The 20,249-nt window shown below is 36.0% G+C and overlaps 1 protein-coding gene across 1 annotated transcript in view; it reads left to right on the top strand.

Annotated features, from left to right (window-relative positions):
* Positions 1–20,249, top strand: part of Sytbeta (Synaptotagmin beta) — a 162,986-nt gene that overhangs the window by 40,925 nt on the left and 101,812 nt on the right. The window contains exon 2 of the mRNA XM_036370856.2: positions 7,524–7,848. Within this exon, the coding sequence (XP_036226749.2) occupies positions 7,675–7,848 (174 nt within the window). The 5' untranslated portion in view covers positions 7,524–7,674. The remainder of the gene's footprint in view (positions 1–7,523; positions 7,849–20,249) is intronic.

Below are 20,249 nucleotides of genomic sequence, written 5' to 3'. Positions count from 1 at the left end.
CACTTGTAAAAGCAGTTATTTATCTGTATGCCTATTTTTCGACTTGTTTAATTCTGTAGCAAACAACCATTAATAACAATAATAACAGTCATCATATTATTTAAAAGTTTTATTTACACAATTGTTATACTTTCACGGTTATATATTTCTGTATTTTATTTTACTCACAACATGTGGTTAAACTCTTTTCTCTCTTTTTATATCTTATGTAAAAGTGTATTGGAAACTAAGAAAGAGGTGTTGAAATTTGGAAGTGTTTCTTAAGTCCTCATACTAATGTCTATTATAATATGTTATGTGTCTATTATATATTAATAATCATAATTTTGAAGTCTGGAAACAGCAACTAAAAAATATGAATGATGCTGAACCGACAAGGGTAGGGTTATTTTAGGATCTTATTAGACGAGATAAATTTGATTAATATTTAGTTATTAATTAAGTATTTTATATATTGTTGTTTGTTATAAATTAAAAAAAAAAAAACTTACGTGTTCTATTAAAACAGCTGTGCTCACGGCCAGCATAAGTAAACAGGAAATAATTTTGTAGTATTTCATCATATACAATATACTTGTATCTATATGTCACACTACTCATATTTTTGGGGTTTTGCTGGTTAAATTACTAAACGGAGCACCAAACGTAAGCAAAGATTTTTCTGGATAAATAAAACCACCTTTTAGATGGTAGTTATCAAATCACAATGATGTGGCCATACTTTTTAACTGCGGAAATCGTGTAACAACATCTCTATGATTCTTGTATTGTTCGCGGCCAAATCTCATAGGACATGACATTCGTAGGCTATACAACATGTGCCATGCCGGTATATCGAAAATATTTTGATACGATAGTGTATCCCTTATATGACCAAACGCATACCCCTTTATTTTTTATGAATGTCAAAACTAATTTAGGCCCCTATTATAATTCAGTATTATGGGTTTTAACTCAACTCGTCAAAAAACTATTTTAATCAGTTATTAGTTGAGCTCTTGAACTAAAATCCTGAAACTGGAACTGACAATTTGGAAAGATTAAAATAAAATTAAGGGACCGTGAGAAGTGTTTCGAACACAAAAAGGCGATACAATCTACTACTCTTAAGAATATACTTTTTGAGTAAAATTAAGTTTTTGAAGTGTTTTGCCCCTCTTCAGTCATTGGTGTTTTATCCACAACGTACAAATATGAACACCATCATACTTTTTAAAAGCAGGTTTTGTAACAACCATAGTTATCGTAGGATGCTTCAGCTCAAAGTAAAACTAATTTAAAATGCATTCTTCATAACTACCGTCAGCAAGGAAATGGAGAATTTGTGGTACCGTTCCTTTATCTCAAAAACAAAATGATTCCTCATGTAAACAAAAATAACTTATGAATCTGCAACAAACATTTTTTAAAACCATTTAATTGTCAATAAAACTTTGGCTTACTTAATGTTAGATATTTTAAATGGATTTGAGTGATCATGAAGGATTTTTTTTAAGCTCAATTTTGGCCCCAACATTTTTGTAATCGTAATATAAATCGAAACGATTTTTCGTTAAAAAATTTCAGCTGTTAAATTTTCAATTGTTAGGTTGGAATTTTTATTCGGGGATCATATTGGGATAGATATAAAGATATAGAATATTTGATCTTTGCGATACCAAAAAATTCATAAAATTCATTTCAAAAACCGTTTACATATATTGATAAAGCGTTTTGAACCTATCATAAATCTTTTGAGACATCCAAAAAGTTGTAATCTTAATCTTGCAAAAGTTTGATAGTTCAGAAGAATGTGCCAATATGATGATACCTGCTTAGACGTGACTTCAATAAATGGCCTTCGGGAAAATTATTAGCCCCATTGCGTGAATTTCCAATGACCGGTTCGAACCCCTACAACTAGGTAAGATGAACTTAGCTGAATACTTCAATGGACTTCTCTTGGCCGAAATGATCTTGCAAAATACTGGCGGTACATACTCTTTCTTCATACTTCTCACCACCTACGGTTTCTGTCTCTTAAAACGTATGTGCATATGTCTATTACTCGAGTGCATCTAACATATAGTGCAACAGTTGTTGAAATTTTAAAATTTTGTTTTTTTTTGGGTTCAAGATTGTTTAATATTTTTCTGTCAAGCCGCCATATTTATTCGCATTCGCAAATACAGAAGTTTTATTGTAGAAAATCATTTAAGTCAACAAACACCAAATTCTATGGAAATGTATAAAAGGCAACCAGCTGAATTTTAGTTCTTCATTAATAAATTTACTTCACAAATCGTTCGAAAAAGTTATACAAAAACACCAAAAAAACGTAATGCGCGCTTTAGTTATTTTCGCACTTCTCGGTCTCATCGTGGCTGTGACCGCCGCACCACCACCAGAAGCAGAGGCTGTAGCAGCACCGGCGGCCGATAAGGAAAGCGTTAAGAGTGCTGAGAGCGGTGAGAACGCAGCGAACGATGAAAATGTAGAATATGAATACTACGAAGACGAAGAACCTTCTGAAAATGACGAGGAAGGTATAGATGAGGAGGGAGAAGAAGGCAGTGATGAAGAGGGCGAAGAAGGCGACGTGGTATACGAAGACGAGCCGGAATATTACCACAGCAGTGAGGACGATGAGGGATCCGATGAATCTGCTGAAGAACCTGCTGCCAATGCTTTTCTAATATAAAACCAATTTAAGTCTTAAGATATTGATTAATTACTTTAATTGCAATTTCTAAAAACGAATTGTGGGATATGCTTTGTTTTGAAGAAATGTCAAATAAAGGAGAAGTTTATTACTTAGCAGCGTAGCTGATCATTCTCTCAAAACATCTTCACAATCACGGGAATAGCATTAGTGTGTTCTGTAAAAACGACATGCATGAAAAAATGTATGGTAAGGAATTCTTGTGATTAATCGCCTAAAGTGTCCGTTCAATTTAAAATTAATATAAAATGGAGTACACGCTAATACATAAAGTTAGTGCCAATCGGCAACTTTTTAGAGCTATATCCAATTGATCGACATGATACAGTCAGCGTATTCCTCTTTACTTGTAACCCAATGGAGAGTCCTCGAAGAACGTTCCTTTTCGGATCACCGATATATTGAAAATATATTAGAAGAAAGGGCCGATAGAGGCTTCAGGAATCATATGAAAACGAACTGGCAGGTGCACATGCAAGAGCTGGAAAAACGTATCCCTATGGTTCCGCCGTTTCAGCCCAATAGTAAGGAGGATCTCGATATCCTCGTTGTTCGATTCACTGAATCTTGCCGGCAAGCATTAGAAGTGGCTTGTCCAATAACACGAAGTAGGAATAGAATTAGTTCCGCTGGTGGTCTCTCGAACTTAAAATGTTACAGAAAGAATGCAGAAAGCAATATATAGCCAAGCAACCTCAAGGCGACTCAGACTGGGATTATTATTACAACCTCCTTAGGTCATTCAAAAAGGAAGTTAGGAGAGCAAAAAGAAATTCTTGGAAATATTTTTGTAATGATATCGAGAACACAGCGGAAGCGTCTCGACTTAGGAAAATAATGGCACAATCGGTGCTTAGTACCGGTTATCTTCAAAAGCCAGACGGTAGTTGGACGGTATCCAGTGAAGAGTCGCTGGGACTGCTATTGGATACCCACTTCCCAGGTAGTTCTGAAAGCCATACGGTTGAATATACTCAAGACAGTGGAGCAGAAATCCACTCTTATAAACACAGTCAGAAAGCAACGTACACTGGGCAATAAATAGTTTCAAGCCCTTCAAGTCACCGGGACCAGACGGTCTATTCTCGGCTCAATTACAGCAGTCGCAGAATAACATAATGGATTGGCTATTTACCATTCTTAAGGGGGCGCTGCAATTAAATTATATCCCTTCGCTGTGGAGGGAAGTCACGGTAATATACATAACTAAGGCAGGTAAAAGCTCGCAAACAAGTCCAAAGGACTTTAGACAATTAGTCTCTCCTCATTCTTTCTAAAAACGTTGGAAAGGCAGAACTACATATAAGAAACAACCTAAAACCAGATAAGTTGGCTGATTCGCAGCATGTGTATTCTAAAGGAAAATCCACAGAAACAGCGCTGAGCTCTGTGGTGGCGGAGATTGAAAATATGTGGAAGTTAAAAAATACACTCTAATTGCCTTCTTAGATATAGAAGGAGCCTTCAATGAGTGCGCTTAAGGATCTGGACATCTCTGAACCTCTCAGAAAATTAATTGAACAGATGCTCACGAGCAGGTATAAGCCGTTCGGCTGTATCGTGCGAATTAAACTTAAATGCTGGCAAGACAGAGCTAGTATTGTTCACCAGGAAACATAATACTCCAGTAGGGACGGCGCCAGTAATAAATGGTAGCACACTAACATTTATTGCCTACAGACCTGTTCTGTTAGCACGTGACAGCAAAGTTAGCTCTCAGACTGAGGGAATCCTCCCAATTAGTCGCCTGCAACAAAGGGCATTCTAGGATACATAGTTTATTCCCGTTTCTACCCAAAACCACGGATTTCCGCAATCCAATAGAATTAAAGCTAAATTCGGTCCACAATATTGCCTTCCCCCCCAGAAAGGAGTGGGAAAGGGACTAAGTGAACAAGATTGCAGGAATTAGCATCTACACGGATGGCTCCCAACTTGATAATCGAGTGGGAGGTGGTGTCTTCTCTGCAACTTTAGACATCGCCGTCCAGACCTCTGCAGTGTTTTAAAGGCGGAGATCACAGCAATCAAAGAAAGCCTTGTTGTATTGACAAAAATTGTGCTCACAACAAGGAGCATATATAAATATACGGATAGCCAAGCGGCCTTGAAATCACTCAAGTCTTTTATGGTCTTATCAAAGATACTGAAAGAATGTCTTGATCTATTAGACCACTCTACAATTAACCCCTGAAAAAGAGGGTATTTTTGTGTGCGTCGTTAGACAGCCACTCTACCTACCTACCTACCATAATGGAAGTAATCAGGATACTTTACAGATAAGGATAAGATATGCTATGTAGAAAGCGGTGTTGCTTCATCTTTCTTCCACCTTCACGAATTTACTGATATTTCTGAGTATTTTTGCAACACAACAACACTGTAATCCACAACAATGATGGAGTATTCGATTTTAGTCAATTTTTTCTCACTGCATATTTTTCACAGCGGAGATTTCTCTTTCACAAGTTTCAAATCTCCTACTTATATTTTCATGTCATCTTACCTTTACTTCAATTTAACTTCTTTCATACTTCTTTCGCACTTTTTATCTACACACATATGTATGAATGCACATACGAGCGTAATAACATATAAATTTATTATCTCTTCGAAAAATATTTTCAAATGCTAGCTTTTTTAAAGCTCCTCGTTTCGATACTTACATAAGTATGTGTATTGTAGTCTTACTCTTTCTGATGGTTAAGTATGAGTTTGCCTCCAAATCTTTGATAGTAGTAAAGTTGTAACATCTTTTATGGAACAGTGTGCGAATTTTCAGCAAAAAAGGATATTCATGATTGCATCAAATATTTTACAAAAATTATGTGAAAACCTTCCAAAAACCTTATTAAGTTATTTAAGAAAAGCTGTTTCGAGATACGAAGAAAATAAAGTTTTGTAGATGCGCATTTATATTGAACAAGGCGAATGTGAGTACCGTAATGACTCTTCTTTAATTTATAACCTGTTTATAACCTTTTTCGTAAGCGCTTCTTTGAATTTAAAAACAGAAAGCCCTAAAAATGATTTAAGTATTTTAAGTTAGGTAAAGCCTTCTGTTGGCTTGTTTTGAATTATAAAGGGAAAGGTTACCACAACGCACATACATACATGGATCCAAGCATATACATACGCAGATAAGAGCCCTAACCCACGAGGTATCGGTGGAGATCCGGGAGCTAGTAACGAAGTAATCACCAAGGAAGATATAGGCAATTTGCCCAAAAGTTTGGAACAAATCAGCGGGATAGCGGAGTGCGTACCGACCAGTTTACATGATCGACACGATAGCTAAAATATTAGAGAGGCTGGTCTGTACATGCCTGGAACGTCACTTATAAAATGAGTCGCCGTGCTTATTTGAAAACCAATTTGGCTTCAGAAGACACCGGTCCATAGACACAGTCGGAAAATTGACGGCATTGCGGCCAAGGTTATAGAAGGTGCCAGATGGATGCATGGCGATAAAAAATATTGCGCAGTTGTTACCCTTGACATTAAAAATACTTTCAACTCAGAGGCAAAGAACACCCTGGGGTATCTGCGGAGGGAAAGTAGTAGCTATCTATCTGACAGACTGCTACTGTACGATACCAATGCAAAAATGCGTTACCAAAAAGCTACGTCGACTAATGGAGTACCACAGGGCTCCGTACTAGATCCATTATTATAGAATATACTATGTATACGATAGGGTTTTACGATTACCGCTGCCAAAAGAGGATATGTGGATGATATTGCTGTAACGACCGTTGCAAAGGAACGTTTTCAAATTGTGAGCATCTGCAATGAGACCGTATCGAAAATTAAGGATTAGCTCCCGACAACTAAGCTGCAGATTGCCGGCTAAAAAACAAATGCAGTGCTTATCACGAGGAGAAAAAAGCTAGAAGCAGTTACCCTGCACATTGATGGCTACGACGTGCGTTGGCATTATGATTGATACGAGGCTAAATTTTAAGGCACATATTGCATGTGGTAGGGCGGCTATAGCGACAGCGCCTCTGACGAGAATCATTGCCAACATTAGTGGCCCTAGCCAATGTAGAAGAGTGCCACTAGCTAATGTTAGCCAGTCAGTACTGATGTACACTGCCTCTATATGGTGAACAGTCCTGCGTCAAAAAACGTGTGCCAATAAGGTAAAGGCTGTGTCCAGGCTTTGCGACCTTAGAGTTGACTGCAGGTTTTGATATCATATTTGGTCTTATGCCAGCGGATATAATGGCCTCAGAGTTAAGCAGGGTCTATCGAAGAACAAAAATCCTGAATGAACGTCTAACGATCGACGAGTGCAAAAAGAAGAGACAGGCGGGTCTCGGCGAGTGTCAAACGCAATGGGATGAGACAGAATAGAGAAGATGGACTCATTAATAATCTATCAGAGAGACATACATGTGTACTTATATTTGAGACAATTTTTGTCTGGCCATTTTTGTTTCAGGGAGTACCTCCACAGATTCGGCCACGATGACGAAACTGAATGTTCCTTCTGCAGCAGTCCCAAAGAAAACGCAGAGCCTACATATATTTTTTTCCTGTTCGAGGTATATAACGCAGAGAAGTACCATAGAACGAATAACAAACGAAAAGATGGCGCTCGACAACATTGTGATTCACATCCTGCCTGCGAAGTATTTTTGAGTATGAAACATTTCAAAATACTACTCCTTTTAACTTAAACTTAATAACACGCTCCAAATGCACTCAATAATTACAAGATCTTGAAAATGTCGTAAAAGCCGCACATTAAATTTCATTTCGCGACAAGTACGATGCATTTTTTTCACAGAAATTTTTCTCTGTTATTTCTTTACAGTTAACAACAACAGGACTTTTTGGCAGCGACAAATAAACAGCAAGGACGGTGGTGCGTGTAATAAAATATTGCGCCAAAGGACTGAGAAGTCAAGAAGCCACCCAGACACCTTTATATTCTTTTTTCACCATCGCTCTTGCTACACTAGGCTATGGTTATGGTGAGTTCGGCGGTTTTAGGCGCTGCCACGGGCACCGGTTTGGCTTTGTTGCTTGCGGTCACAATTGTTATGTATCGTTACTATTTGTTGCGTAAACGCGGCAAGGAATGGGACGAACTGGATCGTTGGGAAGAGACGCGCATCATGCGGAAACTCCAATTGAAGGTAAGCGTGGGGTGGGTGGGCGAAATGGGCTCGAGTATATTTGGCGAATGCAACAACTATTGTTGAATGAAGAGGAAAAAAGCAACAAGTGTGTGTGTGGACCACATCATTGTCCATTTGAGGCCTGCTGGGCGTTGACTTCACAAACACACTTGTATAGATTTGTTTGTAATATAAAAATAACCAACAATAAAAATGGTTGGATTTCGTCGTTGCCGTAGTGTGAGAATTTTTGGAGCTGGTAAAAAAATCGGATATTTAATCACTTTTAACCAACCCATCTAAAGCTCTACTTGTGCTAAAAAATTACTCAAATATGCACAGATTTTGTTTTCCACTATAATATGATCATCACAGCTAATCAATTTGGTCTTCAAAATAATTGGTCAATAAGAAAAATATGCTACACAATCGTTAGCAGCTTCAACGAATTCCATTAACATGAGTGTACGTACTATACAAGTATTATCATACATACCTAACATATGTAGGTATGCACGTGAGTACTCAATATGCATTACATGTGTTTTTTTTTTATAGTAGGGGAAGCATCGAAAGCCGAAGTGCGGAACTTTAATCCGCTAAACCTAACGTACTCCCATCTTATATCTCTCCCACGGGACCACCGGATTAAGTATTACTTCATGGGAGAGAAAAGGACATTTAAGTCTCCTCTACGGCATGGACTGACTGACTCTTTCCTTTTTCAGAACACTGACACATATGTGTTGTCAGAGTTTCCACCATTACCCTACCGCCGAGAGTAGATTTTAACTTTTCCCTAATATTTTAAAAGCGGGGGCACTGAAAAAATACGCGTTCAGAATCTTCTATGCACTCTGTACACTTCGGACAATACGGGCTAACAACATGATTTAATTGGAAAATATACTTTCTAAAGCATCCATGCCAACTCAGTATTTGGGTTAGGTGGAAACTCAGGTCCCCATGTCCTCTGTCTATCCACGAATGAATGTCCGGAATCAGTCTATGAGTCCATCGTCCTTTAGATGAGGTTTGCCACCGTTGCTGCCACATTGCTAGGCTCTTGGTTCTCTCCTCTTTTTTTACTCCTGAAGACAACGCTGACAGCTGGTACAGTCGCTCGAATTCGTCCCCCTGTATGTCAATAGGCGGCATGCTGGCTAGTACTTCAGCAGCATCACTTGATATTGTTCGGAAAGCACTTATTACTCGGATTGCAGAAAGCCTATATACTGCGTTTATTTGTTTAGCATATGATTTTATGTCTAGCGCTTGTATCCATATTGGTGCTGCATACAATATTACTGAACTCATTGCTTTTGATATTAAAAACCGCCGGCTGGAACGCACGTAGCCTCTATGGGCCATCATTCTCGATAGCGCATTATTTTGTTTGCTTTGCCGGAAGTATACACCAGGTGTTCTTTAAATTTTAATTTGGAGTCTAGTATTACTCCCAGATACTTCAGCTGCGGCTGTGAAGTAATCTCGCACCCCCCTATGGTGAGTGATAACCTTTCTTCCACCTTCCTTGTGCTTATGAGCAAGACTTCCGTTTTCTGCTCAGCCAGCTCTAAGCTCATGGTAGCAAACCATTTGCGCAGACCATTTATGCAATCGTTGCATTTGAGCCTGAGGTCATCTAGGTGTTTAGCCACTGCTACCACTATGAGATCATCCGCATACGCTATTGTTTTCACGCTTTTTGGTTGATGTATTCTTAGTACCCCGTCGTACATCAAGTTCCATAGTAGAGGACCTAAGACCAAACCTTGCCGTACTCCACTGGAGATAGCGTAGTTCTGAGTGCCCTCGTCAGAGTCGAATAACAATATGCGATTTTTAAGATAGCTCATTATAATATTTATGAGATATTGGGGAGCGCGTATTTCGTATAGAGCTTTGATAATATTTGCCCACTTTGCGGAGTTGAACGCATTCTTCACGTTCAGAGTAATTAGCGCGCAATACTTTTTTGTGCCAGCTTTCCATCTTTGCCACTTACTGCACATTTCGCAGTATCAACGACCTCTCTTAGTGCGTCAATAGTGGACCTCTTTTTTATAAAACCGTATTGTCTTTCTGATAATCCGCCGGCTTTTTGGATTGCTAACTCCAAGCGGTTTCTTACAACGCTTTCGTACACTTTACCGATCGTGTCGAGCATGCACAATGGTCGATAAGATGAAGGCTCGTCCGGAACCAAATGTTGCACCTTCCACGGGTCGGGAAACACGCCTTCCAATATACGCATTGTACATTTTAGCGAACAAACTGGGTCTCAGAGTCATGGCTTCTTTGTTGGAAATAATGCGTCGACGACTTTCCTCATAAATGATGCATTCATTTTGCTGCGACATATTTTTAAATTTTGACATACATATTTTGTACGCGGTTCCCCAGGGGTCTATGTTTGCTTCTTCACAAAGCTTTTCGAAACAGCCTCTTTTGCTACGCATTATTGCTGACTTCAGGAGCTTTTTTTTTGTTTAAATGCTTCTCTGAGGCGATTTTCATTCTCGCCTCCCTGTTTACGCTGATAGCGACGTCTAGCTGAGTGACAGAGCTTCCTCAGCGTTTCGATTTCTTTTTTCCACCAGTATACTGGTTTTCGCTTGTTATTGTATCTCGTCCTGCGCATAGTTGCCTCGCATGCTGCAACTAGTTCCTTTTGCACAGCGGATACCAAGTGGCCGGCGTCGTCGCCTGGTGCCTTTGCTGCCCTCCAGACGCTCTCGAAAACGTCAGGATCGAACTCCTTTTGTCGCCAACCTCGTTTTCGAGAGGTGTTTCTGCTGAGGGGCTCCGTTTCTCTTGGGAACAAAACTTCAGCAATTATGGCCATGTGGTCACTATTCGTGTAAATGTCTGACACCGCCCACTTAATGTGCCTGCTAAGCGCATCGTTAGCAAACATTACATGTGTATGTATGTACAGAAAATAAACGTAGCATAAAGACGTTTATGTCAGTTGCAGAAACATTCTTATTCGCATCCTACTACAAAGATGCCTAATCAGAATGGCTCAATCATTACATTTTCTTCAAGAAAATTGTTATATAACACGTGCAGTCAAATGTTGTGACGCCTCTGTATTTGATTTTTATAAAAAGCCAAAAAAAAAGTAAAAATTTCCGCATTCTTCCGGAATGAGATGTAAAAAATTTTTTAAACTTATTATCAGAGAAATTCATCGTAAAGACCAGAGGAGATCGAAACTTATTACATTTACCATACGGGTGCACACATTAATTTATATACCAGAATTGTTTATACTAATAATAAAAACATAAAATGACAGTGCACTAAATTTTATAATATTATAGTTGTTGAGAGAATAGTAAGAAATCAAAAAAAAATTTCAAAGATTGTACTCCGCTGTTACGAATTGCTAAATACATACATATGTATCTATTCTGTGATATGACCAAAATTCACAAAAAATGTTTTCAATTAAAAAAGGGGAATATGTGTAAAAACTCCATAATTTATAATAAAATAAATATTAATTAGACAATTTTTGTAACACATTTCTACATTCGATTTCAGCTACACTCTCTGCAATGATGTTTATAATTTTCTGTTATATTTGTGATTTTTTAAATTTTATTACAAAGTGTTATAATGATATGCAGAGGAACTGTTATACTTGAAAACACTTGGAGGAAATCATTTTAATTTGTGTAACAGTTTTAAAAGCACTGTATACTTAGTGGTTGCCGTCTTTACTAAATAGCAACATTATGCACATTGTTATCCGCCCTATTTGTACCTGAAGTGTATATATGTATGTATACATTTGGTTACATTAGGGTGGGTAATACAATTGTTTTTCTTCGCTTCGTACTCTGAAAAATTGTTTGCCTAATTTTTCAGAGTTAAAAGCGAAAAACATTTCTTTTTTTTGACCCACCCTAAGGTATATCTCTCTATTATATAATATATAAAAGTTTTCTGCTGCTGTCGAGAATCAACTAACATAAGAGCGCGCTAGGTCGCGCTCGGCGGGGGGCGGACGTAGGCGAGCGCAGCGGAGGGCGCCTAGTATATATATATATATATATATATATGTATATATGACCACTACCTAATGGGAGTTGAGTTTAAAACCCCGGTAAAGTGGGAAAGTATTACAACACACCAAACATAAATAGAGCATTTTAAAAAACGTTCACCAAATGTGGTAACGACATATACATATGTACATACTTGTATGTATGCATCTGTACATATTTCTTTAATAATTTTGGAAATAGTCAACATAAATTTTTCGAAGTAGTGAATATTGGTGCCCCCAGGAGAAAGTTTTTAAACACATAAAGTTATGTTTCAATAATTTGTTAGTTAATATAAATCATACTTACATAATATTAAAATGTGAAAAATTTGCAAATATACCGCAAATTTTTTTCTTTATTCTTTAGGACCTGTCGAGATCAAATTACAAGGGAATTAACTAAAATTATTTTAAAAAGAAGTTTTTCACCTCAATGCAACTTTAATACAAAATTCATTTATCCGTTGCCAACGGGTTGCTTTAGTAAATAAGTAAAATCTAGCAATAAAAAATAAAAATAAGGTTATGATATAATATCGGCCTGATAAAATAGTTGTTTTAAAGTTTTAAAGTTTTTTTCTTTTAAGCAATCGTTTATAGAATTATTTAGAAAATTGGAGCAGTATTGTAACCAAGCTTAAACCATCGACATCAAGCAAAAATTTTTCGAGAAGTGATAGCAGGAGCAGTCTACCTTACAAAGTAGATTTTATAAGTTGCTTGTGCGATCATTTTGCGAAAGCCCTTTGTTCACACTACGGAAGCCATTCTCTTTCACTTAATAATTTTAATTTAATTGAGACTATGTGTGTTTTCACTATTTCCTTTCAAAATGATGTAATAACTATGTATTTTTGATAAATTATAAGAAACTTTGCAGGAAAACGATTCTGCCAGTTTGGCAGGACAGTTGCTGTGACAAAATGTTGGTTCCATTACTACTATTAAATTTCCTAATTTTTCCGTATGGTCCTGGGCGAAAATTTGCTTAGGAGCACCGGATAAGAAATTTTGCTTGTATAATTTTTATGGTTGTTACAAAAAATTATACTGCATTGCCATGTTATCATATTGTGTGTTTAATTGCCATTTATTCATCAACAGAGAAGTTTGACAAGTAACCTTGGAAAGTGAATTGAATTTCCTAATTGCATAATTAACTACCGGCAAATAAAAACTGGCTTTCCGAACTATTACAGGTACTCACAACGAAAAGAAATAATTTGACAGAAACATTTTTGTACATTGTGTTAAAAAAATTACTATCGCTAAATTAGGAAAAAAAATGTTGCATAAATAGTTAACAAATGTTCATTAAAAGTTTGCTTCGGTAAAAATTACTTTATATATTATTATAAAAATGAATTAAATATTATCTTATTATCTCAAATCCATAAATGTTGGACGCTTTTACGCCGAAATCATTTTGAAACTTTATACACATATTCCACACATACATATACCGGATGTAACCGAACATTTTATACTCTCGCAACTTGCAAGGTTCAAAGCCCGGGAAATTACTTCAGGTGTTACCAAAATTTTATATTAAAGGAAGTAGTTATTTCATTATATGAATTTCAATTATATATCTTACACATTGAGCGATATTTTCGGTACAAAGTACCTCGGAGCTTGAACAGTTTTGGTTCGATTTAGACAATTTTTGGCCACAAGGTGGCATACTTTAAACGCATTATTCACGCAATTTTACTCAGATACAGTCATTGTTGCTTGATTGGCATAGTGGAAAGTGAAAAAATCAGATGGAATTTAAAATGGTGTTATATAGGAAATAAGCGTGGTTGTAATCCGGTTTCGACAATTTTCGCACTATAACATAGAAATATGAATGACAATGAATTTGTTTTTGATTAATGGTGTTTTGTGGGCGTGGCAGTGGTCTGATTACGCCCATCTGCAATACCAACCGTCTTACAGTACCAAGAAACATGTGTACCAAGTTTGCACAGACGGACGAACGGGCGGACGACAGACAGTCACCCGAATTTCAACTCGTCTCCTCATCCTGATCATTTATATATATACCTATAACCCTATATCTAACTCGATTAGTTTTAGGTGATACAAACAACCGTTAGGTGAACAAAACTATTATACTCTGTAGCAACAGGTTGCGAGAGTATAATAACTCTCACACTGACCGATATATTCGGCATAAGGTTTGTTAAAGTAACAAAAATCATTTTATGTACATACATACATATGTAGATAGGAGTTCTATCTATTTTTGACATTACTGCATACTGCTAATGGAAAATATACTCTCTGAGTTTTATTTAAGTGCCTCACAATATAGAAGAAGTAAAGACAACTGGAGGTTTGCAAATCTTGATTGTAGTTATATAAGGCGGCTTGGAATTCAAACAATTTTCGTTTATTAAAATACTCGTAGCAGAGCAACTATTCGAATAGTCGCAGACGAACAGAAAATATTTTGGTAGAAAAAATATTTTGTCGAAAAATTTTAAAAACCAAACAAAAAATGCGAAGCCGTCCTCGTTTTATGTATATATTGTAGTATAAACTAGACAAAATTTGGTTTTTCTAGTTATCACCACCACGAACCACCACTATTTAGTTATTTGTTCTTGTTAATGATCTTAAAGAAAAGAAAATTTTTTAGCAAGATTCCACTTTATTATTCATTATATTTGTCATCGATGGCAATTTATCGGTTATACTGATCTTTTACGATACAAACTTTTAGTCTACCAGCAAATTGCATGTCCAAGAGGTGTTTTTTTTTAACATGCGAAATTCAGTCCACGTTCTTTTCTTACAAACTCATAGATCTACACACTTAAATACCAAATGTGCAAATAAAGCGCATTCAAGCACTTGTTAAAAGTCGAAACCGACCAATAATCACCATTTATAACAACTACTCGCTGTCAGCGCACGTGTTTAATCGATTTAATGAATGTCAACATTTGTTCAGCTATTAAATGCTATAAATAAAGTAACTAAATATGTACACACTATACATATAAACAATAATTTTTTATAAGTTTGTATATACCCACAATGCACTTAAAATAATAACGAAGATGGAAATTTGTCAACAAACCAAATACAAAGGACCGATGGAAGCGATTCGACAATAATACGGATGGCTGGTGCTTGAAAGAATAACAAAAATTAGGGGGAAAAAATGGAAATATTGTGTAATGGTTTAAAGGTTGGTTTATTGTAGATTCATTGATTTGAATTCAAAAGGTTCGAGATTAGTGTTTACTTATGAATTCATAGTTGGTGAGGTTACAATGTTACCTTAAAACGCAGCTGATACCACTAGTAGCACCATAAAACCACGCGCCATTTATCGCGCATCAACAGCGGATGCAGCAAACATATCCTATATTCTCATTGTTATACAAGTACATACCATCTGATCTGAATTTTACACGGACTGTCTTTGTTATCGCTTTCAAAATAGGCTCCTGAGTCAATAATTTTTGAGCGCCATTCGCTAGATTATTGGACAGTTTCGACGACAGGTTCATAAACCGTCTCGTTATCAGGAATGCGTTTGATAAATATAGGGGTACCATGCTGTCAAGCATCACTTTTGCGGCCTCTACTCGTCGTCGTTTTTGCAAAAGATTCAAGTCTTTTGGTATAATCCATAAGAGATGTTGATATCATCTGCTATCTCCCAAATGCCAACACGACGACTTTCAAGCACTGCTTCTTAAACTTTTTCGATGTTATCGTTATTAACAGAGGTGAGTGGACGACTCGCCTGAGGTAAGTTTTTGATGACTTTACGACCTTCACCCAACGCTTTGTGCCACTCAAATACTTGTGTTTATGATAAGTAGTTTTCCTAAAATACTTCTGTATTCTGATTCCATGGAAAACACGGAATTAAAAAAAACTGGTTCAATTTTTTTCATGACATCATGTAGATCAAACTACTCACGAACATGAAAAAAAGTTGTCTAGGAGAAACATTTTTATTGATTCGGTTTGGGCCCGCAGTTTAAGTTTCAAAAGTTAATAGTTTTATCCTACATCAGTAAATATCATTCGCGCAAGTTTCAGTTACAGTTTTGGAATAAAATAAAATAAAAAATTATGATTACGATATCTTACTTATGATGTATGTATACGAGGTGTGTTCAAAGGAAAAGTTGGGCTGTGTACATTCTTGATATTTCGGTTTTGTTATAATCGGACACATATGTTTATCATGTGCTTGCATTAGGAGCTAATTTCGATTTGAAGTTTGTTTTTGACAACAGAAAAGGTTAGGTAGGATACTGAGAACAAGTCAGTATCAAAGAAAGAGCTGATGGCAATACCGAAAAGCTCATTTCAGGAGTGCTTCGAGGATTGGAAAAAGCGTTAGCATAAGTTATACTCGAGGGAGATTACTTTAAAGATGACAAAATAGATATTGATGAATAAATAAGTACTTTTCAAAAAAATTCAAAATTCGCCTTTTTCTTTGAACACATCTCTTATGTGGTTTAAAATAGAAAGAAAGGGCGAAGCTACCTGATTTGACTATAGATAATTAGCCAAGGGAATGCATGATTCTATATACCAAATTTTTGGAATCAAACCATATTATATAAACAAACAGTATCATTTAGTGACAAGTAAAGTTGTAAGGTCATGAACGGACCATTTTCGAATCAGAGTCACTCGTGGAACATTCAGATTCAGAAGGGCCCAAAAGATTTTCTCTGATTGAATTTGGGTAATATAGATTTAGCGGCCTGTGAAATTTGTACATTAAAGTTATTAGAGGACCGGGCCACGCCCACTTTTAAAAAAATTTCAAACCACAGATTTTAGTAAAAAGAAGAGACTTACAGTTGAATTTTCATATGTATAGTTTTTTCTTCTGCTTTAAATGAGAGAAAATATATTTAAGCAGACCAATTAATAGTAGGTAAGAAAAATAATATATGTATATGTATATACATTTTTTATCATTTACACACATTTATTTACATGTTCTCACTGACTTTTTTAATAAAATACTATTCCCTTCCAATTACATGTTCTAACGGCTCTTTATTCTCTTTTAACATATGTTTATATTTGTAATAATTAATTAAGAGGCTACAGAAGTTTCCAAGCACAACTGCTTATTATTATTTATAAAAAAAGTAACAAATTAATAAATAATAGTCAAATAATACACGCTGCAGATATTTTAAATAACCAAACGGAAATAACTCAAACAAGGGCAGAGAAATATACATACATGTGTACAATACATATCTATGTAATACGCGACTTCAAAACCGAAGAGTATAAATTAAATCCTTTTAATACGCAACAATGGCAGCTTACTATGCATTGTATACAAACACATTATATATTTATACATAGTATCTGCTTTCATATATACGTACATACATACGAGCTCATAAATCTCATTGACGCTAAAGCAGCAGTAACAATGTAAACAAGCTATAGCAACGAACAGTAGGCACAACAATGGTAATCAGTCAAATGCAAATGTCATTGCCAATTAATGTCAATAAATGACTACTAAAGCAATAAGGCAAACACAACCAAACATAAGTAGGAAAAACAAACAAACCGAACTACAACAACAGCGAAACGATAAACAGTAGCAAAGCCATGTAGTGGTGACAAAGTAAGCCACAAGCAAATATGGATCTCGGTGAAGGGGGAAGAACGAGGGAGCAGTCGCATAAATTCTCCTTATATACTCGACGACACATCGCCAGAGCGGAGGGCTACAAACCCTTCATTTCTCTTACATCCTTCCGCTGTTTCGTGTTCATTTTGGAACGAGTTGCTACCGTCCCCCTAGGGGTTGCTGCATTTGATCTCAGCCGCGAGCGCCGCTTTCGCTACAGTATCATTTGTTCACGTTTTATGGCCGATCAGTTCACAATTAAATTAAAATTGCATGCTTCCTTGCGCTTCAAACAGTTTGCCCGGCCATCGCACAAAGCAGCCGCTGATTATCACTTCATAGCCTCACAATAGGAAGGTATGTGATTTGTATCTGTTTGCCGTTGCGATACATTGTAATATTCAGCACTACTTATGTATGCAACGGGGTAGGACGTCCCTAAATATATAAACATTTACCAGTGTACAATAGTATATATGTATGTAGATGAATATTGAGATCATATAATCGGCGCCATTTTATACTTTTTTCTAAGCTTTAACGGTTGCGTGAACTGTTTTTGATAGTGCTAACCGCATAATAAACCCTAGAAACTAAGGAATATAAACTTAACGGAAGTAGTGTTAAGATCTATGGAAAATTGGGTCCTAAATGTATTCCATTTAGCACGATTCAAACATTTTTGGGTTTGAATTTTATTGTCAGATTTAGTTTCTGGTGTCTGCGAAATATGTTCATATCACAAATTTAGGGGAATTCCGTTTTTGTGGATACAAACAAACTTGACATGTGTTAATATTTTGTGAACTATCATTACAATCAGATGTGCTTGGTAAAGACATATGTATTTTATAGGCATTTAATTTAACTTTGACATTTAGGACATTCAATTTAATTGTAACGCTTAAGATAAAAGAAAAGCCAAAATTACATTCATTCAGTTATCATTAGCTGTTTTACATTACTTTTATGCTTAGATATTTTTTTTCTTCAATAACTATGCTTGTGTAAATACACATACATATATACATATGTGATTTGAAAAAATAAACAGTAAGACTTGTTCTTAATAAATCTTTGTTTTTCACAAATTTTATAGGTGTTAAAGATAAGGAACCAATCACAAAATTTTGCATACCATCAATGCCATTTTTATACTCTCGCAACATGTTTCTACAGAGTATAATAGTTTTGGTTACCTAATGGTTGTTTGTATCACCTAAAACTAAACGAGTTAGATGTAGGATTATACCTACATGTATATATACATGATCAGGATCCGCGAAAGCTGTAACTTGAGTAAAAATTGAGGTATCTTTATAAAACTTGGTACCATAAGGCTGGTATTGCAGATGGGTGTAATCGGACCACTGCCACGCCCACAAAACGCCACTAATCAAAAACAAATAAATTGCTATAAATGAGCTTCACAATAAGATACAAGACTGTTATTTGGTATACAGAAACACATTTGGTAGGGGCATCTGCTAAAGCTATAATAACAAACTTCATCGGGTGAAAATTTTACCTAGCCCCCATGTAACTAATATCAGGATTTTCGAACATTCGTCTGACTTTACTCCATATGATTGGTGATGGTATGTGAGTTTGGCAAAATTAAAAAAGTTCAGGGTGCCACATATAATAAAATTGTAGTTCATACTCGACCCAGAATGCCTAGAGCTTCAATATATGTCGCTTGCAGTCGAGAAACTACTGCAGAAGATCTATTCATCACTTTAGTTCCCTGTGTGGTGTAGAATATTCAACTACACCTGCCGGTACACAAATTGATTGGGTACTTTCAAACATGGATCCTTCCCATGTTAATGCAATTACTTTTGAGACAGTACACAGCTATCATGCCAGTATTTGTGCCCCTATTTCGAACTAAAGTTTTCAGGTTTAGTTCAATAGTCCTTCATTTTTTTTCAAATATAGTCGAATTAGAATGGTATAGCAATTTTGACAGTAGTTTTTAAAACAATTTTAAGAAAAATATGTAAATAATCTAAACAAGAAAATTTAAATTATATGTATAATATGTTATTATATGGCATTATTGTATGAATATATGATAGAAATTAAATAGTATAAGGAGAAAAGAAATATAATTTGGATATATGTGTAAGTATCTCTAAAAATTTATGTTTAAAATTGTAAGTATTATATACAAATTAATATAATAATATAATTTTTAAAGTTGTTAATATGTATTATTTGACTATGCGAGAGTATAAAATGTTCGGTTACATCCGAACTTAGCCCTTCTTTATTTGTTTTCCACTGTTTTTATACTTTCGCAACATGTTGCTACAGAGTATAATAGTTTTGTTCACCTAACGGTTATTTGTATCACCTAAAAATAATCGAGATAGATATAGGATTATATATATATGTACATAAATGATCAGGAGTTGAATTCCAAGTGACTGTCTGTCCGTCCCTCCGTGTAAGTGATAACTTGAGTAAAAATTTAAATATCTTAATACAACTTGGTACACGTATTCCTTGGCATAAAAGGGAGGACGAGTTCGTAGATGGGCATAATCCATCAAACGAAAACTTATAAAGTACCATAACTGAGGACTAAAACAAGATACAAAACTGTAATTTGGCACAGGGGATCGCAGTAGCAAGGGCACCTGTAGGTGTGGCTCCGTCCTCTAAATGTTTAATGTACATCCGTCCGTCCCTCCGTCAGTGGGACCT

Source organism: Bactrocera oleae, chromosome 6 (assembly GCF_042242935.1).
Source record: "Bactrocera oleae isolate idBacOlea1 chromosome 6, idBacOlea1, whole genome shotgun sequence".
In the NCBI taxonomy this organism is placed as follows: Eukaryota; Metazoa; Arthropoda; class Insecta; order Diptera; family Tephritidae; genus Bactrocera; species Bactrocera oleae.
This window is presented reverse-complemented; position numbering and strand designations above follow the sequence as displayed.